Below are 26,876 nucleotides of genomic sequence, written 5' to 3'. Positions count from 1 at the left end.
TCACCCTCAAAATCCCCCCCATTTCACACAGAGTCCCCTTGCCAGAACTTGACACAGCAAAGACACACTCATGGAATCCCAGAACTCCAGTGAAAAGCGTCTCTCTCCCTCCGACCTCACGTGGACGCACGGATCTCAGTAAAGGGAGCTGCACTCATCTTTGATGCAGGCTCCGTTGGGGCCGCACAATTTAGAAGCAGGTTCTGCTGTACAGAAGACGTGCCAGATTCTGTCACCATTGAGTAATGCCTGACTCCTATTGAAATCCATGCTGGTCCTTGCAGGGTCAGCTACTACACAGCACAAGTAAGGTGGGCAGAATTTGGCCCTCTGAATGTAGATACTTGAAAGTACAGAGAGGTAGGGGACTTAAATAGATTTGGAATCAAGACACCAGATCCAAACATCCCCCAGCTTTGGGTCGTCTGAGATCTGGATCAGTCCAGACCTTTCAAAATTTGAGAGAGAGAGGGAAGAAGTTTCCTCCCCAAACCCAGCTATAACAATTGTGCTCTCAGAAACCAAATATAAGCCCTTACGGCCCAGGAGGTGAACACTTCAGATTGAAACACTACAGAGAACCCTGAGGAATCATTCTGCCATGGAACTTTGCATGAGTGCATGCTTAGTGCTGAATACTCAGCGGATCTACTATTTCCCTGCTCCTTCCCCCACCCCAAATCCCCCTCATCACCTCTAATATCAAGGTCATGTAAACAGCTTGGAGAGACAGACCAGCATCTTTTGGATTAGTGGTACTTCAGCCTTGTGTGCAATTGCAGGCCACTCCAGCAAAGGGAGCTTTGTTAACTCAAGCTCTCTCCCTAGGGAGAGAGGAGAAGCCAAGGGCACAGGACCAGAACTGGCAGTACACCGTGATACCCCCAGTAAATGGCAACGTTGATCGGCTATATTAGCGCACCGCAAACCCCATGTTGAAATAGAGGCCCTGCCAAGTCAGGACTTTGTACGTTTCCACAACCTGTCCTCATCTGACAAGTACCAGGACTGAATTAGTTGAATTAATAAAAAGGGCACTTGGGAATTGAAGAAATAGGAAGGGAGCAGACACAATTAAACAAGAGTCTGGCCTTTTGAACTTGCAACTTCCGCAACTGCCAAAAAGGTAAAACAAAGAAAAAATACTGAGACACGCTAACAAAAGCTCAGCTCTCCCCTGTCACAACCACTGTGGATCGGAGAGGATTTTGCCAGCCATGTGACCCAAACCACTGTCGCTCGATCAAGAACAGCTGGTGGCAACAAAGAATTTGGCCAGATGTGATCTGATCTTATTTTCTGATGATATGTTTTTATCATGGGGCCTCGGTTCTTAAAGATCTGATAAGTCACTTTTCTGAACAACCGAGCTAAAGGAGTAGAAAAAATGTCAACAGGCAGACAGCTAAACTCCCAACACTCCCGCAGCAAGCAACCAACAATAAAAGCAAGCTTGTTTAATAACATCTCAAATGTATTGATCCTCAGCAAGTGATCAAACTCAGCCAGTACTCCGGGGTGAAGAAAATATCCCTCTCACTCACTGTTTAGCAGTTTGAGTCACATTTTCAACTCCCTAGTTTCTAGGTCAGCAACATTGAAAACATATTTGGGGGGGGGGAGACCAGAGGGCCACAGCACTGCTACCCAGTGAGGGCATAGGGCTCCAAGCCCTCCGGTTTTTTCTCTCAGTAATGAATCGAGAACAGGTAACCATCAGTGGAAATGCCAGCTTCCCAGGCTGCGATCAGTGGCTGAGCTCCCTTTGAACTGCTGCCTGCAAGTGCTTGGTGGAAGATTTATTTTTTTAAACAACACTAATTTTCCAAGGACAAAAGTTAACCTGTTTGCACTGGCAGACTTGTGTACCGAGATGCTTTTCAAGTTGAAATAGGCACCTCGTATGAGCAAGACAGGCTGGGGGGATAATAAGGAATCCACTGAAAACACCTGCACATTTTTGAGATGCCACCTGTCTCAAAACGATCATTAAAAGAGGCTAGAAAACACAGCGAGATCAGCAATGGTAAATAATAATATTCATAATGGTAGATAATAAGCCCATTCTGTTTGGCAGGCTGACATTAGCAAATATTTCCTTCCCAAAGACAATGCTTTAGCAAGTTTCAAGATTTCCTAAGATGCTTAAATAAGTGCAGCTTTGAACTGCTCAGCTAGTGTGAATGAGATTTAGGGAAACCACTGGAAAGTATTCATGTGATTGGGAACTGAAACCTCTATTCTAAGAATGAAACAGACTGTTTATCAGATAAATTATCCTCATCACAAAAGTAAAACAGCATTCAAGACTATAGAAGAACAGCGCCAAGTTTCTTTAACAACCAAACTTAACCCTGATTTAACCCCTCACTGATTAGCCCGAAATTGGGGAGGGCTAAGGGGAACCAGACAACAGATGTTAATCACCTACTCCCACCCTCTACACTACAGACTCAGGTATTCGGCATGTGTGTAATTGACTAGCTCGCTCCCTGAAAGAGCTGAATGGATTTAATAACTTCCTCCTATTTACTCAGGAAGATGCTGTCTTTTATGTACACGACCCTGCTGGCAGTCAGACAGCTTTGATTAAATTGGGTTTGTGTTTTTATTATTTCTTTTAAAATACATCTAACGAGTTTGGAGGCGGTAAAGCGTCTGTAACGCTACAAGGAAAATGTTGAGCGCAGCTCTGACACCAGGGAGGGTTTTAAAGAAGGGGCTAAGAAAGCCCCCTTGCTAACAGTGCTATTTCCCCTTCTCTTAGAGGATTAGACTTGCCCAAAGCAACAACACAGCTTTCCCGCAATCCTGGACCAGGAAGAGGGAGTCAAGCAAGCAGGTAACTCATATGAATCATGGCTCACCCTGGTGACCTCTAATTTCTTCCATTAAACCCTGAATAGTCTCTGATTTTTAGCGGGCTGCTACAATCTATGACTCTCCAGGGCCCAATTCTGTGTTTTTCCTAAACCCCACACTCAAACGACTCCTTATTGGTCTTTTACATCCAGCACAAGAGAAAGGAAAGCAGCTTTTAGAAGAAACAGGCCCTTTCCCCAGATCCCCTTAAAGTCAATGGGGAAATCTCCCATTGGCTTCAATGGGCTTTAGATCAAGTCCTTTGAGCGCCCATTCTTCATTTCCAGTAGTGATTGAAAGGGGGATGGGAGAATCATCACGTAGCCCTTCAATAAATGAACAGAGACCAGTGGAAAAGACTGGTAAATCCCATGGAAGGCTCCTGGAGCCTTCCAGTCAAGCAGCAGCCCCTAAATTAAATACGAGGTTCTGTAATTACACTACAGCTAACGCACCTGGAGAAGAGCCTAAGTGATGGATTTAGAAGGATGCGTTCCTCACTGAGTATTCAGCCCAACCATCATCTCCGACTGGCTAGGGGCTGCAGAGAGCACCAGCACTCAGGATTGCATGAAAAAGCAAGTTTGTGCCACCACCTGCCTTGCACAAGTTAAATTATTTAAGGACACCAGAGCCAGGCTCAAAATCGACCTAAGGAACCCTCCCCTCCTATTCTCCCTAGCCCCCCGTCCCCATCGCTTTATGTTCCTTTCCTGTCCCTAGTTAACATGTCTCAGCCATGCCAGATCTAACACTTCAGTAAACTGCCCCCCTCTTTAAAGGTTTGCCATTGATTTTTTTTTTATGTAACTATGGCATAGAAAACAGGATGAGTGAGAAATGAGCTACCACGAGCACAGATTTGCAAGAGAGAGGCTCCTTCTGTGGTTCTTTTTGTCATGCAAATGTTGTAATTATACATTTAAAGTGTAAAACGCTCTCCCATCACTGTAGTAGATGGAGCGGTCTGCGCTTTCCTAGACTCTCCTATCTAATCTGCACCCAGGAGCGCTTTATTAAACACCCATTCTTGCTCCCTTTCCTTTGTTCTTTTAAACAGATGTCTGGTCGTTGCGAGAGGGAATGATTTTATCTACTTATTCCCTCCCCCCCCTAGTTTAATTGGGGGTGAAGGTGTCTGAAATCTGGCCATGTTTGTAGAATAGGTGTGGGGTTAGGGTCCATTGTGGTGTCTAAGCAGCTGCTGGGTTGAAGAGGATGGGGGGGAATCCCAGGCTCGGTTAAAAGTAAATGCACGCATACATCCATGCAAACCTCTCTTAGGGGCGATCTCTCAGGGGCTTTAGACTATGGGCCTAGCAAAGGAAATGCTAGCCAGGGACCCTGATGCAAAACCCATTGAACCCAGGGGGAGTCTTTCCATTGACTACAATGGGTCACGCGCCTAGAGGGGATGGGGAAAATGAGGCTAAAGGATAGATCCCCCCTCCCCCAACATACAACTTCTGTAGATAAGGGAGCTGGCATCATCAGGGCCTTCCAAGAGGAACTTGCACCAACCCCTGGGGTGGAGGGGTCTTTTGTGTCAGGGCAATCCAGCCTTATCCATGTTCAATTTCATTCCCTTTCACCTCCTCAATGAAAAGACAGGAGGGGGAGCGGGCTGAGTGCAACTCCATCTCCCAGACAGACCTGCTGTCCCTCTCCAGAGCGTTACATATTGTTTCCATTCTCTCTAGTACTTTTCTGGAATCCCATGTTATGACTTCAACCCCGGAGAAATCCCTGCCTACTAAGGGAGGAAACATTGAGAAACCCCTTCGATAGATTCTGGAAAAACTTCCAAGAAATGAATTGGAGACAGACAAATGAAACCGAGGGAGCTGAGCTGCAGGCACACACCCGTCCACCCCTCCAGCCCCCTCCTCCACGGGAGGAAAAGCTGCAAACTTTGGGAAGGAACGCAGGGAGAGTCTCCTCGGAGCTGGATTCCTGAGCGGAGCAACTAGCCACTCTAATGACTGTTTTCGTCAATATTCGTGTCTTTGTTTTATCAATATTTGCATCGCGTCTCTGCTTTCTCCCCCCTCCCCTCAACCTGAAAGCGGAGTCTCCGGGTAATTTTACAATATTCACCAAGTCCAGGCTCTTTTTCCAACTCTCCCTCCCCACCCCCTTACACACACACCCCCAAGCCTTTTCAGCATCTGGAGAGCTTCCAGCTGTGCAACTGCTGGCGTCCCAGGGTGCTCCATGAACCTATAAGCCTTGGCCCTGCAAAGTCGCCTTCATGGAGATAACTTCTTGGGATGGGGGCAAAGAGGTCCAGGGAGCTCTCTAATCTGGAAGCCCCGTGGAAGGGAGGCAGGGTTGGAAAGGGGTGCCCAGGCTTACCTTGGCAGTGCCACCTGCCAGCTTGCAAAGGATATGGGTTGCACACCACCCGAAGGCACCAGCTCCTGGGTCTGCTCTCCTGGCTCAGATAAAAGAAGACGACCGGGGCCAGAGCCGGGTAGGGGAGCCCCTCCACCTCCGAGTCCCCACTTCCTGCGTCCTTGTCCCCTGGACCCGAGCGACCTCCATTCCCGGACAGGTCATTAAGGCGGATGAAAGTCTTGGATTTGCCCGGCTCCGGGTCCTGCTCCTCGGCTGCTCTCGGTCCATCTTCGTCCATCCTCCGGCCAGCAGACCCGGGTCCGAACCGGGAGAAGGAAAAATGTGCCCGGGGCGGGAGGGGGTTATTAGAGGGTCAGGGACCTACAGGGAGCAGCCATGCTGGGTGGGACTAGGGGACTGCGGAGGGTTCGGGATAAGGTTCTGGCTCGGTTCGGTGGTTCTGGCTCGGGGAAGCTTCAGACACAGGGCTGCAGCCTCTTTCCCTAGGTGGGCGCCTGGATGAGCGCAGGTCCCCCCTTTGCAGGCATTTGGAGCCGGATCGAAGCCGAGCCGGGACCTGGCTGGCCCGGTTCTGCTTCCCCCTCCTCCGGTCCCGGTAGCTCCTCCTCACTTTGCTCTCCTCTGCCTGCCTCCGGGATCCCGCTCCAGCCCGGGAGGAGGTACCGTCTCAGCCCCTGCAGCGGGGATGGAATCCTTTCCCCGGCTCCCCTCCCAACTCCAGCGCGCACCAGCCGCGCAGGGGCTGCTCCCAGTCCAGCCTGGGCTGCGTTTAGCGGGTCCGCATCTGTCCCTCCCGTCTGCACATCTGGCCGTGCCAATGGCAGGGCAGGTCCTGGAGGGCGAGAGTCGGGGGACCCCCCCTGGGGCAAGGAGGGGGCTTGGGGTCCACGAGCCTCCCCTGGGGGCTGGGCTCCTCCTGCCCTGCAAGGGTTATCTGGGGGGAGGGGACGCGCGGGTGGGGGGGGGAGCGGCGGAGGGAGCCCGCGAAGGATGCTCCTCCTTAGCGCTGCCTCTCGGACAGCAGAGCGAGCGAGAAGCTGAGAGCTCCGCGCGCCTCACAGCTGGATCCCTCACTCCAACTTCCAGCCCGGGCACCGCCTCCCCAGAGCCACCGTGGCAGCCAATCTGGGCTCGCCTCTGGCCCCTCGGACCTTTCCCATTGGCTCCAGAAGGTGGCAATTAAGGGATACAGCGGCGGGGGCCACAGCTGGAATCTGAGACAGTTACTAGAGCGCTGGGAACCCCTCCCACCCCAGCCCCGGCGCACGGGCAGCCAATGGAGCTGGAGGACGGGGCGAACCCCCCTTCGGATTGGCTGCCTGCCTCTGGGGCTCCGAGCCTGAATTGCACGGGGAGAGCGCGAGCTCCGGCTAGTTAGCGGAGACAAGGGAGGGGGGCGGTACTTGAATCCCGCGCCGGCCTGGGTGGGGGTTATGAGCGAGCCCGGGCCAGCCCGTCACACGCGGGGAGCCTCCCCGGGCGGGCAGCGAGCAGGGGGGCCGCTGAGGCGCACGCACGGCCGACGGCTCGAAGCTCCCAGAGCCCCTTGGGGAGGGAGGGGCGCTGGACTGTGGCTGCACTGGGGGGGAGGCGAGGTTCTGTAGCGTCCCATGCTGGAGGTGGGGTCCCGGGCAGGGGAGCGGGCCGGAGGGCAGCGCACTCCTCGGGGCTTGGTGCACCCAGCAGGGGCAGGGAGGGGGCTTGGGCGGATCTGTGTGTCCGGCAGCCCGGTGCAAGCTGAGCCGCGCTGGCCGGGAAAGGAGGGCAGAGGTTAAGAGAGCGGAGAGACCGAGGGCCCGAGCTGTCCCCAGGGCCAGTTTATCATCGACTTCAGCGCTGGCTGGGTGGGGCTGGGCAGCACCTGCCTGGAGCAGGAGGATACACCGGCTGGGCTGGGGCCAGGCAGCGCTGCCAGAGGCGGAAGCGGCGCAGAAGGGGGAGCCGAGGGTGCAGGCGCCTTTAGCGAGGCCCCCAGGGTGCCTGGTCCCCGGGCTCTCTAGAGTTCGCCAGAGCAGCTTCGGTTTCCTTGCAGGTGCCCCGGAGGCTCTGGCGACACTCCCCACCACACTGCGCCCGCAGGAGCCGGGTCTGGGCAGAGATCCCGCGCTGGCTCCGCTCTCACTCTAGCATCCGCCTTGCGCTAGGGTCGGTTCTGTTTCTCCCCTGTACCTTCTCCTATTCCCCCCAAGGGCGGACGAGACATTGCTTTGGCTGGAGCGAGCCAGGGGGCTGCCCCATCGCACCCTGGTATGCCCGCTTCGGCGCACTGCCCCCGCCCCTGCACAGGTGCTCCTGCCCGGGGCGCTCCCCTGCATGCTCACGGGCACCCTCCTGACACGTCCTGCCACACACCCCTGCGGAGGTACTAGATTTCCTTCCCTGCAGTGACTCCTGGTGCAGGCTCGGGGCAGCCCTGGGCAGGAGCTGACAACACTGAATAGACTCTGGGAAGCGAGGCGTCAAGGGGAGATTTCCAGGGTTACAGGCCCCCAGGAGGTGCAAGGGAAGAGGGAGCCATATGTCCTCAGCAGACGGTGCAGCTGGGCCTGGAGGAGAGGGGGAGCTGTATCAGAGGTGAAGCCTGCCAAGAGAGTGGCGTGGAGGAGCGTCTGCAAGGGAGCGAGGTCTAGCTCTAGGGGAGCCCATCGTTTGCCAAAACCAGGGCAGAGCTCCCGTCACTCCCCTGGCTTGGGTAAGCCATGCTATCCCCGCAGGTCCCCCTCCTCCCTGGCTGGTGCGGTGAGAGCTCCCCCTGCTGGCTCGCTGGGCTTTCACCACTCAGGAGGGCTCTACAGAGAAGCCATGGTGTGTGTGTGGGTGGGTGGGTGTGGGGGGGAAATGGTTATGGGGGCAGAGGGGTGGGCGGGGAGGAAATGCCACTTGGAGAGACAGACAGCTGGGCTGAGGAAAGCAGGATAAGCACAAGCCTGAGGAAAGCAGGCTTCATGGTAGGTAACTGGTAGGTGAGGCGGCTGGAATCGTTCTGATGTCTGGATGCACAGGCAAGAAGCAGAGCCAAGGAAATAGGGGATTAGCTCTGGCGGCCCCAGAAGGGATGGAACAGCCCAGGGTTTAAGCGAGACATAGTGGGGATGCAATGCTGAGGGCCATGTGATGTTGGGAGGAGAGCAGCCAGGGAGGATTGCAGTTATGGGAGTCTGCCAAGGGACAGGTTGTGGATGGGTCTGGGAACTGGACTGTTATGGCTTGAGAGGTAACAGGAGTACCTGGGTAGGGCTGTACAGTAAACTGATGGGAAGGGGGAGCAGCTCAAGATACTATTACTGATTTGCACGCCTGTAGTGCTTTGAGGCCTTAGCCAAGATGGGACCCCTGCGGTACAGTCACAGAGTAAGAGACAGTACCTGCCCCAAGGAACTTACAGTCAAAGCAGACTGGTAGGGAAAAGGTAGGAGACCAAGAACTTGCCTAATGGTACACAGCAGGTCTGTGATAGAAAACCTGAGTTCTATTCCCTGCTCTAATTCCTACCCCAGTGCCCTAGCCACTGGGCCATCTCACCTCTCCAAGAGGGCTGCTGAAAGAAAACTGAAGTAATGGAAGCTTCTAACTCCCCAGACTAGGGTGACCAGACAGCAAATGTGAAAAATCGGGACAGGGGTGGGGGGTAATAGGAGTCTATATAAGAAAAAAGCCCAAAAATCGGGACTGTCCCTATAAAATCGGGACATCCAGACAGGTCTGTGTCACAGGGGTGGCTGCCATGCACTCTGTGGCAAAGAGAAGTAGGACAAGTCATGACTTATTGCACCCCAAAGTAGTGATGCCTTCAAACACTCCCCTTTAAACACAGCTACCTGAGTGTACCTGCAAAGCTGCAGACCGGTTTGAGTGAGGGTCCCCTTTTAAAATTTGCTCCTGGAGGCTTTTAATTGTTGCATTCCCCTCCCATCCCTTCGTCCGGTCTAGTCCCCCTGTGTTTTTTTCAACTCCTAGAGTCCTTTCCCCCTCCTCATGTCACATTATCCTTGCCTTCTTCAGTGGAAGGGTGGGTTGCAGCCCCTTATAGAGTCTGCCAGCAGCCCGCCTTCAGCAAGCCAGAAGCCACCACTAGATAACAACAGGCAGAAGTTCTCCCTGACCCAGCACCTGCACTCCCCTTTGTGCGCTGAATCCTGCAGGCCTGGGAGCAAGGTTGATCTTGGATTCAGACGTGTGCTATTGTGGCTGGGACAGAATATTACATTTATTGGCAAAACTCCAAGGCAAACTTGGCTCTGTTCCAGAATTCGCAGCAGGAAAGTGTCCAAAGAGGCAGAGGAAAGTTAAGTCACACTCAGGGCCATGCTCTTCCCTCAGGTGCACTCCCAAAGCTACAGCTCCATAGACATCAGCCAAATTGCCCCAGGGAAACTCATGGAGTTGGGCAGCTGTAAGGGAGTGCATGTGGAAGAGTTGGGGGGGGGGGGGGGGAAGTGTACTGGAAAGAGGAGATACTGATTGCTCAAGTATATAGGATGGAAACCTGGATCCTTTCCCACATCTGGGACAGTTTAGGGGACCAACCCCATCTGGGACTATTTGAGAGACCCTCCTGCCCCAACTGAAGGCCATTTCTCCCCCACCAGCTATACTGGATTGGGAAGGAGGGTAGGTGGGGCTGTCTTTGCTGATCAGGTCCTGAAGAAGGTGTTCTCAGAGATGGGTGGGTGGGAGCTGGCTGGTAATACACTACATTCCTGGGTTACAATCCTGGTGCGAAATACCAGACTGGAGTCCCTTATCCACACAACAGACACAGCACATGCAGCAGCAGTGTGTGCTTCTGCTACCCTATTTGCCAGGGTGTCTAGGTCTGATCTGCAGAGAGCACCTCAAGGGGGTGAAAGAAAGTCAGTCACTCTTTGGCCTCTCTACTGAGCCTTGTGATGCCACCAGTGAGTACCAATCACACTATGGGGGTTGTGATGGGGATGCCTACCTGCTAAGAAATGGATTGCTAAATCCCTTCCACACAGGCCACTGGACAGCTGTCAGACGGTAACAAGTGTCACTCACCAATGGCCCAGTCTGGCGAATCAGAAGAATGAGGCTTGGTTTTAAAACCCACAGCAGCAGAGCCCCCCATGCCCTTCCCATTCTCCACCTACCAGACTGGCAGGGGAGCTCGGGATCTCTGCCTTGTAGTGGGGTGGTGGGGTAGGGGCTTCTGCCCACAGGGTGCACCTTCTGGGGCTTGGGGCTTCAGCAGGAGTAGGCCTGAAGCCCCAAGCCCTGGCAGGCGCCTCCCATGGGGCTGAAAGTGCGCCCCAGCTCTCAAACTTCTGAAGATTGTCGTATTTGGCTTGGAGGGTAAGTCTGGCCACCCCAGCTCTAATGCACACTATGTGCCATCCCATTGCATAAAGCTAGGGGGAGAGAAAAGCCACTCATGCCCCTCCAATTTCATTGTTGGCTCAAAACTCTCTGTGCCTGTTAAATAGCAAAGGTGCAGTGTCTGAGGAGATATGAAGACCACTCCCCATTATTCCTCACAGCGCCCAGAGACCCCTAGTTGAGATCAGGGCTCTGTAATGCTAGGCTCTGCACAGAGATGGCCCCTGCCCGGAAGAGCTTACATTCCCAACAGAAAGGGTGGGAGGGGAAAACAGATACAGAGGTGACTGGCCCAAGGTCACAGAGCAGGTCAGTGGCAAAGCCAGGAACAGAAGCCAGGTCTCCCAGTGCCCTCTCCACTGGACCACACTCCAGTCACCCCGCAAACACCAAATTCCTTGAATAGTGGAAGATCTGGATTTGTGTTACTGCTAACACAACCCTGGCTCTCTGCCTTGACTGCTCCCCAGAGAATGCTATTCCAATAGCACTGTTCTAGGTCTTTATACTAATAATGTCATTTACAGAAAGGTCCACAAAATATATTTACATGTGCAAGGTGCAATGTTAGATCAAGTGATTCTCCATGCTCTGTATGGATAGATGGGACACAGATGCTTTTGATCTGACTCTCTTTGTATATTGATAATGAGGACCTTTGTGTGTCATGGTTTGCTCCAAATCCATTTCAACCAACACTTTTAGGAGATGAGGTTCTGAGCCTTTAAGTGGGTTACCAGATTACACGCTGCCTCCATTTTAATTACAATTGATTCATTGCATTTAATTTGTACATTTTGTCAAATTACATTCCTTGTGGGAATTGGAAAATTTTGCTTTTAAGGACACCTTCCCAATCTGTTACCTAGGCAGCCCTGCATCCCCCTTTCTCTCGTGGAATGGGGGAAGTTGCACATACAGGAGGTCTCTCGCTGTTCCTGGGACAATCCAGCGATTTATTTTTTTCAAACAAGAAAAGGGGTGCAGCTCCAGGAGCCATATACCACAAGACGCTGAGTCGGGGGAGGGTGTAGGAGGAATTGTGGCTCAAATCCTGAAATGCAGCAAATGCTTTCCTTAGCAGCAGCAGCAGAAAGTATCAGCACTTGGAGATGCATATTAAGGAGATTTCAGATGTAAATGAGAGGACATCATTTCAATACGGCACAAGAAATTAATGAGGCCACATTTGTCTCCCCTGCACAGTTCTGGCCACCTAATTATAACAAGGATATTGTAAAGATGGAAATGGGAGTGAGGAGGGGGCAACCCAGATGATACAGGGACTGGAGCATCTGAGCCATTCAGAGCGGCTAGAGAAACTAGGTCTCTGCTCTTTAGAGGAGGAAGAGGAAGCCAGGTGTTGCAACATCTGAAATTAACCAAGTGACGAGATGCCATACAAGCCCTATAGACACAGCATGGTCCCATAGGTAAAGCAATGGACTAGGACACAGCAGATCTGGATTCTCTTCCTGTCTCTACCACTCTATTTAAGCAAGTCACTTCACCTGCCCTCCTACCCACTGTAAGCTCAACAGGGCCCTGATCTTGGTTGAGGCATGTAGGTGTTAATGTAACAAGCAAGCCTCACCTACAAAGGTGAAACTGGTCAAAGCTTGAATTAAGAGAAGGGGCCATGAGCCTGCAGAGTTTATTTACACCGAAATCCACTCCCTTCACTGCACCAACTCTTTTGTGCTAGGAGCTGCACACAAGTACAAAACCAAGAACTGTGCATGATGTGCACAGAGCTCGCTACAGGACATTCTCACCATGGATAAAAATATGCATGTACATCTCAGTATAACTTGCACCTACTTAATGGGGTCTATATGGTGGGGCAGGGAGGTTGAGTGAGCTCTCAATCTCAGCATAGACATCGCAAGGCTCATGGATTTCTTCACACATAGCAAGAGACCGGCTGTGCCTCAAAGCGCTTGCAACCTACACAGACTAAGTGCAGGAAGAGAAACAAAGGCAGAGAGGGGTGAAGTGGCTTAGCCACCATTAGTCAGCAAGTTAGTGACAGCGCCAGAAATAGAGTCCACATCCCCCAACACCCAGGAGGCCATGCTGCCTCTTGAGATAAGAGCAGGTTGTTCGTTCATGTTCCCTTGGCCAATGTCTCCCTTTCACTGCACCTTTCTGTTTAGTTCTGGGTGCCTATTGTCCAGCTGCTCTCCAACCCAGAGGTGGCTGCATTTCAGCAGGGAAGATGCTATTTGTTAAACCTTTTGGGCTTCTTATGGATGAAAGTCGCTGAATAAACATAAGTTATTATTGCACAAATGTAGGTTTCAGAAGAAAAATTGCGTGAGCCGTGTTTCATGTTCACTGGGAAGCTTTAGATGAACCGATATTTAACAAAGCCTATTCTGGTTCTGTGATTGGATTTGGAATCAGATACCCAGGAGCTGCACTAGCTTGTAATGGCAAAAAAAAAAAAAAAAAAATCGACATCTGTAACTATTCTAGCAACGGTCATATTGACCACACGTTAACAGAAAGACTCCATTCCTATGAGAACTAGTCACTATTTGTTTGTTTCCTGTTGACACACAGCTGCGATAGCTGTGGGTGATTTTAATAAGCCAGGCTAATATTTCTATCATCTCAGGAGCTATAGATTGAACCCATATAGGCATCTGGCTCAGCTGCTGAATGATAAATTGCATCAAGATATGAAGTTCATTTCATGCCTTAAAAATGAGAAGAAGATGCAATTTCATTTAAAATGTCACACTTTGTCCGCAAGAACAGGACTCTCATCACCACTTATTCAAATTCCGCTATATTATTAAGGAGCTATTTGACGCAGACAAACTGGCCTTGTTCTCAGAACAATGCACCGAGTAAATGCCACGGAGATCAGAATTGCTTTTGCTTCACATAGATGCTCCTGGTTGTACTAAAGGTGTGACACTCGGGAGTGCTGACAAGGAACTGGACTGTCTTTCCTGGTGCTAGTCACCTGACCTGAGACCTGACATCTACCTTAAAGGTAGCTGACTGCACAGGAAAGTGTTGTGGAGAGAGAGGATCCGATCCCCTCCATCTTCAGACTAATGCTTATGCCACTCACAGCCTTTGATCTCCCTGCCACCCGACCCCATTCCCTCCATCACTCCTCTCCTCTCTCTACCCCATTCCCTCCATCACGCCGCTCCTCTCTCTTTAGCGTGCCCCACTCCATCAGTCAAGCCCCCATTATCACAGTACCGGAGCGCTTTGCCATCTATCCACACGGAAAAGTACTATTATCCCTATTGTAAGAGCTAAGACAGAGAGACTAAGTAACTCGCCCAAAGTCACACAGGCAGAACAGGGAATTGAACCCACATCTCAAGTCCCACTGGACCACCCTTCCCATTTTCCCTTCCTGCATCCTCATCCCCTTTTCCATGACCCTGCCCTGGGAGAGACCAAATACAGCCCCAGGCAGCAGGAATAACTACCCAAACCAGCCATGCCATCAACTCAGTAATGTCATACTTGTCCGTCCATTCCCCATCTCTATTATTCATCTGCCATTGTTATGAAGGGTCTTAGTCCGTGAGCAATTTGGGACAGGTAACGTGGGCAAACAATTACATGGTACTGTATCAACATAGCCAGTAAGAATGCCAGCAAGCTGGAGGGAACATAAGGCTTGCAGCACTAGGCTCCAGGGCATTTACATATGCTAATGTCTACCACTTAAGGAGCACATGACTAATAACTTATTAGCACATTCTCTTAGAACACTATGCTAATAATCCTCTTTGAAAATCACCAGGCTAGACGCCCATGTTCTATGCAGTGCATATGATGGCAGGCATCTCCCTGCACGCAGATAGGCCCAGCCAAACAACAGCCCCTTCAGAACAGAGCTCATCACTTCTTTGGAAAGGGGCTCATTCTCCTCCCTCACCTCCTAAACACATATGATAGCACCGGCACCATACACGCAGCCTGTGTGAGTGTCTTAGCCACAACGTTCAGATCTAGCGCTCCGAGGCCCCTGTCTGACAGGGCTCCATGATTTAATGCTGCATTTTCTTAACCTTAAGCATTCCCTGGGTGTTTCTTTGTGGGAAGTATTCTGGGAGGCTGCCATGAAAGGCCTAGGAGAAGTAACAGCAATTGTTTGATGGAACTAACTCCCAAGGGCAGCAAGTGGGGTTAAATCATTTGCTCTCTTGAACGAATATTTTTATTGTACCTCAATCATTTTTTAAATGAAGAGCTAGATAAGTAGCTGGAGAAAGAAAACACTCTGGATGGATCACAACCACTAACTCTGTAGAGGGGAAGTCTGCTGCCTATGTAGTCTATGGTGCAGAGTGCAAATGCTCATTAGCCAGAGGGGACGTTTGCTTGGCATTAGTCTATAGCCCAGATTTTCAGGAGCAACTAGTGACCTCAATTTGAGATATCTTAAAGGACCCTGATTTCCAGGAAGCGCTGATCACCCGCCTTTTGAACACCAGACCTCCTTAAGGTGTCTCAAGTCGCACACCCACTTCTGAACATCCCGACTAGGATTCTCTCACTGAGAAGGTGGACTGGCCCCTGGTTCGATTCCAGGAACCGGAGGTGTTTGGGTAGAGTGTGATTCATCTTGAAATATATAGTCTTTGGTTTATCCCCTTAAATAAGACCTCGTTTCCCTTCAAGGCTGCTGACGTCTCCAAAAGATTTACGAAAAGAAAGCCCGTCTCTTTAAAAGAAGAATTCTGGTTTATTTTGTATGGGCCAAATCCTAACTACCACCCACCCCAACAGGAGTCAAGAGCACATTAGCGAGCAAGACATCTCTCTGTGGCTGTTAGAACTCCCATCCATTCCAAGAGGGAAATCTTACATCTCAGCAAATACATATGCACAGCGAGATGTTCTGAAAAGCCTTTGGGTCCTCAGACACAGCCCAGCCTGCAGGAACTTCCACCTTGCGCCCCTCCCCTCCCCGAGCCCTGTGGCAGCTTTCTGCCCTAAGGCCCCCCCTGTGACAGCTCCCCCCCTCTGCCCTGAGGCGCCACCCCCTGCGCAGCTCCCTCGGCCCAGGGAGCCGTGCGGCAGCTCCGCGCCCCAGCTCACCTCTGCTCCGCCTCCTCCCCGAGCACGCCGTCGCTGCTCCACTTCTCCCACCTCCCAGGCTTGCGGCGCCAATCAGCTGTTTGGCACTGCACGCCTGGGAGGGAGAGAAGCACAGCGGGGTGGCGTGCTCAGGGGAGGAGGCGGAGCAGAGGTGAGCTGGGGCGGGGAGTGGTTCCCCTGCGTGCCGCCCCCCCCTTACTTGCTGCAGGCGGCCCTCCCCGCGCCCCCCTGCCCCAGCTCCCTCTGCCTAAATGCCGATGATGACCGGGGCAGCCGAAGATCCAGCCGCCGCCGAAGAACCCGAAATGCCGCCCCCAAAATGCTAGCGCCCTAGGCGACCGACTGACAATAACGGGTTGCACCGGCCCTGGGCGCTGGAACAATTTTGGGGGTGCTGAGAGCCATTGAACCAAACTGTAAACCCTGTATATAATGGAAACCACTTCAAGCCAAGGGGTGTGGCAACACCCCCAGCACCCCTAGTTCCAGCCCCTATGCCAGCTTGCAAAGCATGAGTGGCACGCCTAGAAACGTAAATAAGAACAAGTCATTTGAGAAGAGATTAGCCAGATGGCCAATTTTTGTTTAGGTTTATGAGATGGTTACTCCTGCTATTTTGCAGACTAGAGGCTTGATCCTGTGTCCCTTGCAAGGTGCTGGGGACACTTCTTACTCCCTCTTCCTCAATAAGTTAACAGGGGTTGAAGACAACACCTCAGTGGATGTTTTGCCATGTTAATTAGAGAACCTGTGGCACTTATTGTTTGACCTTATGTCCGGCTAACTCAGGTAATTACACCCTAATATGTAAATTCTCTTTGCAGCTTCAGTTGACTATAGTATCCCTTCCACTCCTAAACTGTTGCTGTATACTGTTAAACAGCTGTCATGCTTCACACCAGAGGTGGCTGCATTTCAGTACCAGGGGAAAGGTGCTACATAAGTAAGATATAGCTTTCTGTATTACTGCTGAAGAATGAGAGAGTGCTGGTGCAAAAACACAGCACAACTTTCAAGAAGGCAGCACATTTCAGATACATCCGATTTAAACCCAACCTACTGACCTGCTGCTTGTTGGAGAGATAGTCCTGTTTGAATTATTTGCAAATTATTAGGGAGAAGGGTTTTGTCCTCAGCTTCTCTTCCGGCTCATGTCTGCAGTGGCTCTATAACAGAGGAGAGTTCCCGATGCACAGCTTAGATCTGGGTCCATTTTTATTACTGTTGTTTATTATGTGCATTGTGGCAGCCCCTAGGAGCCCAGTCACGAACCAGAGCCCCGTTGTGGTAGGTGCTGGACAAACACAGAACAAAAAGGCATTCCCTGCCCCAGAAAGCCTACCTCCACATCTGGACCTCAAGCTCTCCGGGATTGGCTTGTGCTCAGATCTGTGAACTGGAGTCAAGGAGGAGAGGGGCCATTGACAGTGTTCTGATGTGGGTTTAGAGGCACAGACTGGGTGCATTTGGCTCTGCTTATACTAGGAGAGATGAGCCTAGAAGTATTTCTGAACTATGCTTCCCACCTGTCCCCCCCCCACATATAACCTGCGCCATCAGCGACTGTTTACATCTGTGGGAGTCACTTCCAGAAAGCTCCATTATATCCAGGGAGCCCACTGGAGCCAAATGCATCTGTAACCCTCAAGCCACTCCTCGCGCTTCCTGGGCCTGACTCAAGAGCCTTCTAAACCCTGAAGGCTGCATCTCTTGCCTTTTCCTCCTTGTCCAAGGATTCCAGTCAGTGGACATTCCAGTTTCCAAAGTCTTTCTCTCCTACCCCGTCAGACTGTAGCGTTTAATCTGGTTCCCATGTAACACAGATGCTGCAGCTAGTTTGCAGTCTGCGAAAAAGCAGAGCGCCAGCAACACTTCTATGACCAGCTCCCTCTATAAATGAATCTTCAAATCCGCTCTGACAGGAAGAGACAAGAGAGAAACGAGCTCGTTGCAGGAGCCCTGGATACTCCAGCTGTGTTACAGTGAGCTGACAGAGCTTGACACAAGCAACTGGGGTGTCTCGGAGCAGTGCCAGGCTGCGCTACAAGACAAACGAAGGAGCCCCCTTCTGCAATGCCACCAAAGAGCAGTTTCATAACCCTAGTTCATAGGGCAAGAGCGCCTCCATAACGGCCACGCCTCGCCGTGGTGATCGCAGAGCAATGCAGCAGAGATGCTGGCAGAAGAGCTGACATGACCCCTGGGACCACGGAAACCACGTCTGCCTGTGACAGCGAAGCCTCACCACAAGCATCAGCTGTGATCACCATCTACACTTCCAGGGGAGGATTTGGGGTTTTCATTAGAGCGTGAGCCCACACCACAAAGCTCAGACCTAGAGTAGATCTGATTCCTAACGCCCTCCCTCCCCACTAGTTTGGGGTTGTTTGGAACTGGGTCCCAGTTTGCCCCATTACTGAGATGGACATGAGCCTCAAAGTTCAGATCCAAACTTCTCCGAAGCTGCAGGGGGAGCATCTGGGTTTGATGGCCCAATTCTCTATTTTCTTAGCACACCTAGCTTTGCAAGGAAAGAACAGTGCAGAGTTATACAGTAGTATATCCATGACAATTCACCCCGCAGCCCTGCCATGTCAGGCTGAGGTGGTTAAATTCCCTCTCATCCCAGGAAGGTGCTGTGTCCAGGAATATCATTCCACTCCCACTCCCCAATCCCAGCAAACAAGAAATCCACCAACCTTTGGACACATCTACACAATCTAGGACCAGGGGCCTACCTGAATACCCTCGGCACATTGGACCGTTCAGCTACACGATACACTCTCCTGCAGACCTGCAGCAACACTTCTTGCAGAAGCCATCCGGTACTGGGTCTTGCTCCTTTGTGGAATCCTAACAGAGAAGCACCTTGCTCAGGGACTAGCCACGGAGCTTCAAGCTTCTTAACAGTGGGGAGAGCTGGGTGGTTTCCTGAAGGGACAAGCGGGAGGCTAGCGGTGGAAATGCAGGTAGGTAGGACACAAAGAGGAAGGAAGATGAGAATGGTCAGCAGGAAGACCTAGCACAAAGAGAGAGCAATAGCAGAGATGAGGGTATCTGTGGGGGAGAGATAGCTCAGTGGTTTGAGCATTGGCCTGCTAAACCCCAGGTTGTGAGCTCAATCCTTGAGGGGGGGCCATTTAGGAGTCTGGGGCAAAAATCTGTCTGGGGATTGGTCCTGCTTTGAGCAGGGGGTTGGACTAGATAACCTCCCAAGGTCCCTTCCAACCCTGATATTCTATGTCTGTTGGGCCACAACTGGGGAGCAGAGAGGTACCATCCATGGGGCTAGGCATCCAGATGATTTCTTGCACCTGGGTTTTTCTGAGTCCAGCCAAAAACACTCTATTCAACCTGGCTTCTAAAAGAAGTTCGTCCACTAGTGCAGCTCTATGTAATCCAGAAGGGCTTTTCCACCGTCCACTCGGGAGGGTCTGGTTCTCATAGCCAGCTGGGGAATCTCTTCATTTGCCGCAGCTGAGCCCTGCTGCCCTGGCAATCCCCCTACAGGTGCAGCCTTTCTTCCACTGGCAAAGAAGATATTAACCCTCTCCCTGCTGGCCCTGGGCAGGGCCTTGCTCTGCGGTGAGACAGAAAGAGGAGATGACAGGAAAGCCTGCACCACTGCGGGGAGGGAGAGTCCTCTCAGGAGGAGGAAGAGAAACGGCACAGGAAAAGAAAGACAAAGGGTCCAAAGAACCCACCTTCCCTATGTACAGCACTGGGCAATTTGCCAGTTGCACTCTGGAGATTTGTCACTTTCCATCAAGTGCTAGTCACTATCAGGCTGGATGGACCACCACTCCAGTCCCATATGGCACATCCTAGGCACAAAGGAGAAGGGGTTAATTGCCCAGGACTGGATGAAGCTGTGGGTTTGGTTCCCCCTGAGCAAAGTGGGTGCATGATGCTGCCCAAGCAGAATGGTTGTGTTCTTACACCCATTTGGTGCCAGTGTCAGTGGCAAGAGACAGGGGGAACCTGGCCCTAGATTGGGGTTTGGGGGGTGGCCTGCTGTTACAGCTCAGGTGTGATTGTAAAGCAAAGAGAGCAAGGGCCTTAACAGTGTCCTTTCCTGGTGACTAAGCAGCAGATTTCACCCTCCAGTTCTCTCACTTAAAATTAATGAGCTGAATGGTATTAAAATAAATGAATGTTAAGTGAGTGCATGTCACTAATAAGGGATATTGGTAGATAAGAGGTAACTATTCATACCCTCTCGAGGAACTCCAAGCTGCAGCCAGGGCCAGAGGACCCACAAATGCAGCCAGACCGGGTGATGGGGGACAGTGAGGGAAGAGGGGACGGTGGGGTGCGGGAGGAGACGAGTGGGGAACTTCCATAGGAGAAGGATCACATCTAGAAAGAGAAAGGAAGCGCCGCTGGCGAAGCTCAAGTCTGTCTCGTAGGAATTCACAGAAATGTGATGAAGCAGTACGGAGCTGACATTAGTGAGTCCGTGAGAACAGAGGGCTCGGCTCCAGACTGGTTAATACAACAGAGACGTATTCTCCAGCTCCCCTACCTAGAAATAGGGAAGAGATTCTGGAAGAGGGAGGAAAATGGTCTCTGGAGAACTAAAAATACCAATCTTGTGCCCTCCTCTGGCGTCTTTATATGAGGACCCCAGAGCACTTTCATGAAGCCCCCGTGCCGGAGGAATTATTATGCCCATTGTACAGATAGGGAAACTGTTAAGTGATTTGTCTAAAGTTTTATTGCAAGTCAGTAGTAGAGGTAGGAATAGTATCTAGAAACCTTATTCCTCCCGGGGGTAGCTCCAAGGATTTAGGGGTGAATTTGGACTTAGATGTTCTGATTCCCAGACCCCAAACTCTTATCACTAGGGCATCAATTAGCAAAGAGCTTGGGCACATGTTTAACAGTAACCATGTGTTTAAGTCTATCCCCATTCAGCATTAAGTCCCATTGAAATCAACGGGAGTTCAGCACATGTGTAATTGCTTTGCTGAACCGGGGCCCAGGTGCATTCCCTTGTCTCAAAGGAACGAAGCACCCAGCACCCCAGGCAGTGTCTCTCCAGCCGCTGCTGGTAAGTGCTGTTCATCTTTATCAGCCCCAGTTTTTGCTCAAGCACCAGCTCTGGCTGTTTGAATACTGCTCGATAATTATTCATTTTTCAGGCTCGCTGAGACAGCCCTTGATGTGGAAGGTTTTTTTTTAAGGTCTCTTCTGGGAAATCTTTGTAATTAATGGCCTTTTAAAGTAAAATATAATTAAAAATAATGTGGACCACGTTGAACTCTATTTGCAAATTGCAGAGTCGGAGCTCAGAAGATTGCTCTGAGCTGGGGAGGGGAGGGAAAGGGCTCGGCGGAGACCCCAGCTAAAGACTCACGCCCTTACTGATACGTGCCCAGCAAGTAGACAGTGCGGGACCTATTCATTGTGTCCCTGCTGCTCCTACATGCAGCTAGGGTGGTGCAAAGGGGCTACACAGGGAGGGGGAAGGCCCCCTCTACTGGGAACGCCCCCAGAACAGGGTGACCCCATGCCCAGGCACCAGTTCTGCACTGCTGCTACGGCAGCTGTGAGAGCAGTGGGCAGTCTGGGGAAGACAGAGGCAGGACTGGGGCAGGAGGAGATGCAGCCGGGGCCATTGGTGCAGCAATATAGCTTAGGGCAGAGGCCCAAGATGCCTCCTCTCTGTCTGCCTTGGCATCTGTGCAGGGATGAATCTAGCTCTTGTGTCTGCTCTACATACAGAGGCGTCTTCACACTTGCAGAGGCTTTGGCAGGCAGGGACAGGTCTGTACTTGCACATTCTCACACAAGCCAACACCTCCGGGCTCTGCCTCCCTGTATTTTTCTTCCTCTCCCTCTTTCCCCATCCTACCCCCTCCCCTGTGCCCTGGGGCCTAGATTTAAATATCATGATGTCAGCTGTGTTGATGGCGGTGCCCTCCTTCACACTCTCTCTGGCCTCATTTGGATTTTAAAACCATTTCTAATTCACAGAAAGCATCAGGAGCAGAAAAAAAAAAAAAGAAAACCACCCGCGACTCGCTCCAGCTCTGTTTACATTTCCCTCCCAAGGTCCAATCAAAGGGCCAGACACCTGCACAAGGCTGAGCGCTGAGGTTTACACGGGGAAATTTTTGTCTGGGTTCCCAGTTCTGTCAAATATCCTCAGTCACTATTCACGGCACCCTTTCGGTGCCCTTTTCCCCATTCAGTTCATCTCCCAGGGACAGCCAGCCTGCGGCTGCACAAGGGGGTCAAGGAGTCAGAGGACGCTCTGACTTCCTTGGGCTGGACACCCAGCTGATGCTGGTGCAGTGCTCCCAGGAGAGCAGCCTGCATGGAGCTGATATGTCCGTGGTCCCCCAGGGACTGGGTGGGATGTGGCAAGGAGTGGATGGAGCCTTGGCTCCATGCCCCCAACATGCTGGATAGTGTCGCTACACCAACGTGCCAGGGCCAGTGTCCTGCACTGCATACAGACCTGGGGCAGGGTACTTCCCCCTTGGAGCAAGGGGAAGCTGGAAGGCAGATTGCCACACTTAGGATGATTGAGCCCTAAGCTCAAGATCCTCATAGGTATTGAGGTGCCTAATTCCTATTGATTTTGAGTATCAGGTGCCTAAATACCTTCTGAAGATCTAAGCCTAAGAGACTGACTCGTCAGGCCTTGCTGACACAAGTAGTCCTTACTCCACATGGCAAATTCTTTGAAGCCAATGGGATTTCTCAGGTGAGTAAAGGGTGCAGGATCAAACCCTCTCTTCTTGAGTTGCCTCGTGCGTCTATGTTCAGAGCCGGGGAGAAATGCTGGATACTCCGGTGGCGTCTCTTGGGCATGACCAGAAAGGAGCCTCACCTAGGGAAAGAACAGGGGTCAGTCTCAATGGTCATCAGTCTTGGGCCTCACCCCTGCTGTTCCCAATGGACATCGATCCTGCTTGAGAGTGCGCTTCCTCCTCTCCTCATTAAAGAGAGGATTATGGAGGGGACATTCAGTCTGGGTTCTGCAAAAAGTGACCCAGTACTGCTCCCAGCGACAAATATAATGGGGTTCCACAGGTGGAACAGAGAGAAAAAATTGGTCCACTGAATCTTTGGTGGAGTTACTTTGTTCCCACACTGGACCAATTCCAATGGGAAGGATGGCACTGGTCTGGGCCTCAGGAGAGCTGGGTTCAGATCCTGCCTCTGCTGCTGTAGATTCTCTGTGTGACCCTGAGCAGGTCGCCTGACCTCGCTGCACCCTCATCTATAAAATGAGGGGCCAGCACTTCCCCCACCCCATCCAGGGCTGATGGAAAGATAAATACAGTGATGCTTGGGAGGTGCTCAGCTTGTGATGGGGTCACATAGAGATAGGCAGACCTTTGCTAGGCGGTGGGGGCTGAAAGAAACTTAGCTGAATGGATGGATTCTTCTAAGTCTTATTTGATTGCTTTTAAAAATCCAGTGAAGGAGAACCTGCGTCCTGCACCTCGGTCGACATGTTCAGTCCCAAGTTACCCTTTTACAGAAATAGAGCACCAGAGAAATATGCAAATGAGGGATGGCTCATTTAAATTTAATGCTGATGAGAAGATCTTCCTTCTCTTTCCAGCAGAGAGCAGATGTTCTCATTTCACACAGGCAAAGTGCCTCTAAATCACCGCCCCAGCACTGAGGTGGACAGTGATGTCATTGTATATAGGTTATTAGTTATTATTTTATAGACAAACCTGACACTTTGCCTTTTAAACATACATTCAGCTGGAGCCTGGGCTTCTGCCACTGAAAATCTCCTGGCAAGCCTGTCATTAGCCTCCTTCCAAGCTTTGAAATGCTTTTTCTCGTTGCACATAATGAAACCAGCACTTTGAGTTTTCAGCAGCTTGCTACGGCTTTATGATCTCTCAGAACCAAGGGGACACTTTTCACTTCAGCCTGGCTTAGATATGAACCAATCCTGAGAAAACATGTGTGTGTATGTGTGTGTAAGAGAGAGAGAAAGTGTGTAAGTGAGAAAAATGTGTGCATGCACATGCGTGTGCGAGAAAGAAAGAGGGTGTATCTGTAAAGGAGATGAGGGGTGAATGGACGGTGACTCTGCATTAAAGGCAAACACAATCCACATTCCATCAGGTCGGCGATTGAGACATGCGTTTGTGTTTAATTTCTGGCTTGCTCCCTTGCTCCAACGATTCATGACTCAAAGGGCTGTTTTCCAGAAGCCGAGGTGGCCGTTTGCACTGAGATTTTGAGCTGCTTCGACATCATTCAGCTGAATCGCACAACCCAGCCTTGTATCTTCCAAAGCGTGAATCGTAATCGCCTTAATGAATTCCCTTGGAAATACAGGAACAACTTTTCCTCCTGTGTTTATAATGTGCAGACTCCTGACACAGTGGAGCTGGCGGTGGTTACAGCTTTGACTAGAAATACAAAAGCAAATGCTTAAATGGTGCTCGGTACAGAGGCGGAAGTGTGTCTAACAGTGGATTTAGGCTAGACAGGCAGGCAGGGGCTGAAAGAGAATTAACATGTCGGGGAGATGCTTTCAGTGAGGACTAAGTGACTGCAATGGCAGCTTTTACTTTGTTTGGAAACTCTGGGACAGGGACCAGTAATGTCCCACACCTGGCACAATGGGGCCCTGAGCCCTGACTGGGGTCTCTAGACTCTACCTCAGTACAAATAATACTATGTAGTATCTTTATTTTGCCTTTGTCAAGGTGATTCTATCGATAAGGGACCAGAATCAGGGTCCTTCTATAGAAATATGTGGCAGCAAAAGGCTGAAGGAGAGGAAGCTTAAATTGCCTGCATATGGGTTGGAAGGGACGGGCAGCCTCCTGGCTCTATACAGGTACCAGAGTGGATGAAATTCCCCCCTGAGCAGCGAGCCAGCAGGAGGGCTTCGGTGGGGTTGAAGTGGTGTATAACCCGGGTGCTAGTGCTCTGCACAGGGCGGAATTTACTCTGCAATAGTAAGTCTGTTGGCACGTCTCCACGCGGCTCGTAATACAGTGAAGCAGAAGCAAAAAGAGATGCTGAAAAGCCCAGCTGTGCGGAGAGGGCTGGGTGGTTTTCTGTCACTAACCCCCACTTGGCAGCTCCTCACTTCTATCGGCAATAGCCTGTGCAGCAGCCGATGGATTCACCAGCCATGTATCCAACACTAAAGGGAATGGTCATTGGAAGGTCCACCCTAGGTTACCCGTCAGTCCTGCCCAGGAGCGTGATGCTATTAATAATTGCTCGGGATGCATCTCACGGCGGTCATAGGTCCTGGGGTGGCAGAGAGAAGGGATCAGCATTCCAGCTCCGTTAGTTCCCTTCTCAAAGCCCCAGCTGCCGAACAAGACCCTAGGCCCCTAGAAGAGCTGTTCTTGCTCTCCTGTAATGGTCACATTCCATTGGGTTTTATTAAAGGTAACAAAAGTATTTGGTAACGTCTGTGGAAACGTGACACTTTCCCCTGCAGGAGGGAATGGATCTGGCGTGCAGATCCAGCCAGGAATTTGGAAACAACCCCCTGCCCAAGGATTCCAGTGGAACAGGGAGTCCCCCCTTCCCAGTGCCGTTTGTTTTGTCTGGTTCAGTCTCGGAGGAAATTGAGAGGAAGACGTGAAGTGGTTCAGCCAAACCTTGGACTCTGCTTTGACTCAGAGCCTTTTCTTTCCTGGATGCGAATCCCTCTGGACTCTCTAGATGGTAAAAAGGGGAAAATAGAAGCACCTGGAGTAGGATTTCAAATCCCCAAACCACATGAGATCACCTGGAACCAACATACAGGAAACTTAAAACACCTGTGAGGGAATTGATTGGCTCCAGACCCACATGGAGCAAGAAGGAATTCCATGACTAAAATCCAGAGAAACCCGAACAGGCTCCACACCCTGAAACCAGCTGCAAGAGGCCCCCCAGACATGGCAAAGTTCAACAGCGCTACACCAATTTACTCCAGCTGAGGATTTGACTAATGCACACTTTTAGGAGATGGGGCTGTGAGACCAGAAAGTTGGTTGTGTATCCTCACAGCACACGGAGTAAAGGACAGTCATAGCAGCCAGCGCTGGCTAGTTGCCAGGTGTGTAGAGCCCTGTCGATAGGTCTGTGGGTCAAGAACAGGTTGTTCTATAGAGCTGTGTCTGGTAATAAAAACAAAACAGGTCAGGGTAGCCTCATCCAATGGCAAATCTGGTCCAGTTGGTTCTGGGTGGCACTATTTTTTATAGGTATCTCTGATTTCTGATATATCTGCACCTGGAGAACCTTCAGCAGATAGGTTGAGGCACCTCAGAAAACATCACAGGCTGCAGCGTATCCGGAGCTTGACGAGCTGCTGCATCAAACCAGGCTTCATTCCGGTCTATGAGCGAGCCTGGGGCAATCACTGGAAATGTTTGATATTGATCCAGTGGTTCAATTAACTCCCCCCATTAGCTTCTGGTTGTATTTACCGTATGTGCCAGATCAGACATCACAAGCACTGACAGCTGCTTATGGTGTGGTTCTCCCACCCTTGTCCCTGATCTCTCCCTGGCTCAGTGCGATCGCTCTGGAGTTACAGATGCTCCTGGAACAGCAGAACTGAAACTGAGGGGGGAACTATTTAACTTCCGGTTCTTTTCTCTCTTTGCGGAAGCAAAGCCTGGCTGATTACAGAAAACGCCTGGCGTTTGAGTATAGCCGCCTAGTTTCTCAGCCGTAAGATGCTAATGACTCTTTTTCCAGGCTTTTCAGCCCTTGCCTGTTCTCCTCTCAGTGCAGCAGCTAAATGGGAGACAGTCCAGACCGTATTTCAGCAGAAAATGGACTTCGCTAGAGAGCAGTTGCCATTGCTCTAGCTCAGTGGTTCTCAACCTGCGGCCCTCGGGTCACTTAGCTGCGGCCCATGTGACATCCTCAGGACCCTACAAGTAGTAGTGGGTGCAGCCTACAATGGTAAATAGGTTGAGAACCACTGCTCTGGAGCAGAGAGCGGGCTAAATTCTGGTAACGCTTACAACCTGGGCACAGAAATAGGCACTGAAATCTGCAGGAAAGAACAGAACATAGGATTGGCCATAACAGATCAAAACCAGACAGTCCATCAAGTCTGGTAGCCCGCCTCCAGCAATGGCACCCACTTTGCTTCATTGGAAGGTCAAAATAAAATGAGCCCCAATGCACCTGGCCAGTTGTGCCACGCTAAACCGCACCGTTAAGCTGTCCATTGATCCACCTGCATTTCACAAACAGGCTCAGCCTATAGGAGACACTGGACTGGATCAAAA

The 26,876-nt window shown here is 51.1% G+C and overlaps 1 protein-coding gene and 1 long non-coding RNA gene across 22 annotated transcripts in view; one reads left to right on the top strand and one right to left on the bottom strand.

Annotated features, from left to right (window-relative positions):
- The window catches only part of LOC101943672 (ATP-binding cassette sub-family C member 3), a 373,691-nt gene extending 367,521 nt beyond the window's left edge, over nucleotides 1-6,170 (bottom strand). For 10 of the 21 annotated variants that reach the window (XM_065562788.1, XM_065562799.1, XM_065562802.1 and 7 more), the window contains exon 1: nucleotides 5,254-6,166. In XM_065562788.1, coding sequence (XP_065418860.1) covers nucleotides 5,254-5,497 — 244 coding nt within the window. In that variant the 5' untranslated portion in view covers nucleotides 5,498-6,166. Of the gene's footprint in view, nucleotides 1-5,253 lie in introns of all 21 variants that reach the window. The other 11 variants (XM_065562804.1, XM_065562797.1, XM_065562794.1 and 8 more) reach the window with 5 other exon arrangements.
- On the top strand, nucleotides 2,460-6,089 carry LOC135974501 (uncharacterized). The gene is made up of 3 exons (XR_010591765.1): nucleotides 2,460-2,598; nucleotides 2,768-2,842; nucleotides 4,563-6,089. It is a non-coding gene; the product is annotated as an uncharacterized LOC135974501 (long non-coding RNA).
- Nucleotides 6,171-26,876: the final 20,706 nt, after the last annotated feature.

Source organism: Chrysemys picta, chromosome 12 (assembly GCF_011386835.1).
Source record: "Chrysemys picta bellii isolate R12L10 chromosome 12, ASM1138683v2, whole genome shotgun sequence".
NCBI classification, from domain to species: domain Eukaryota; kingdom Metazoa; phylum Chordata; order Testudines; family Emydidae; genus Chrysemys; species Chrysemys picta.
Note: the sequence above shows the minus strand (reverse complement) of the source record. Positions and strands in the feature narration are given on the sequence as shown.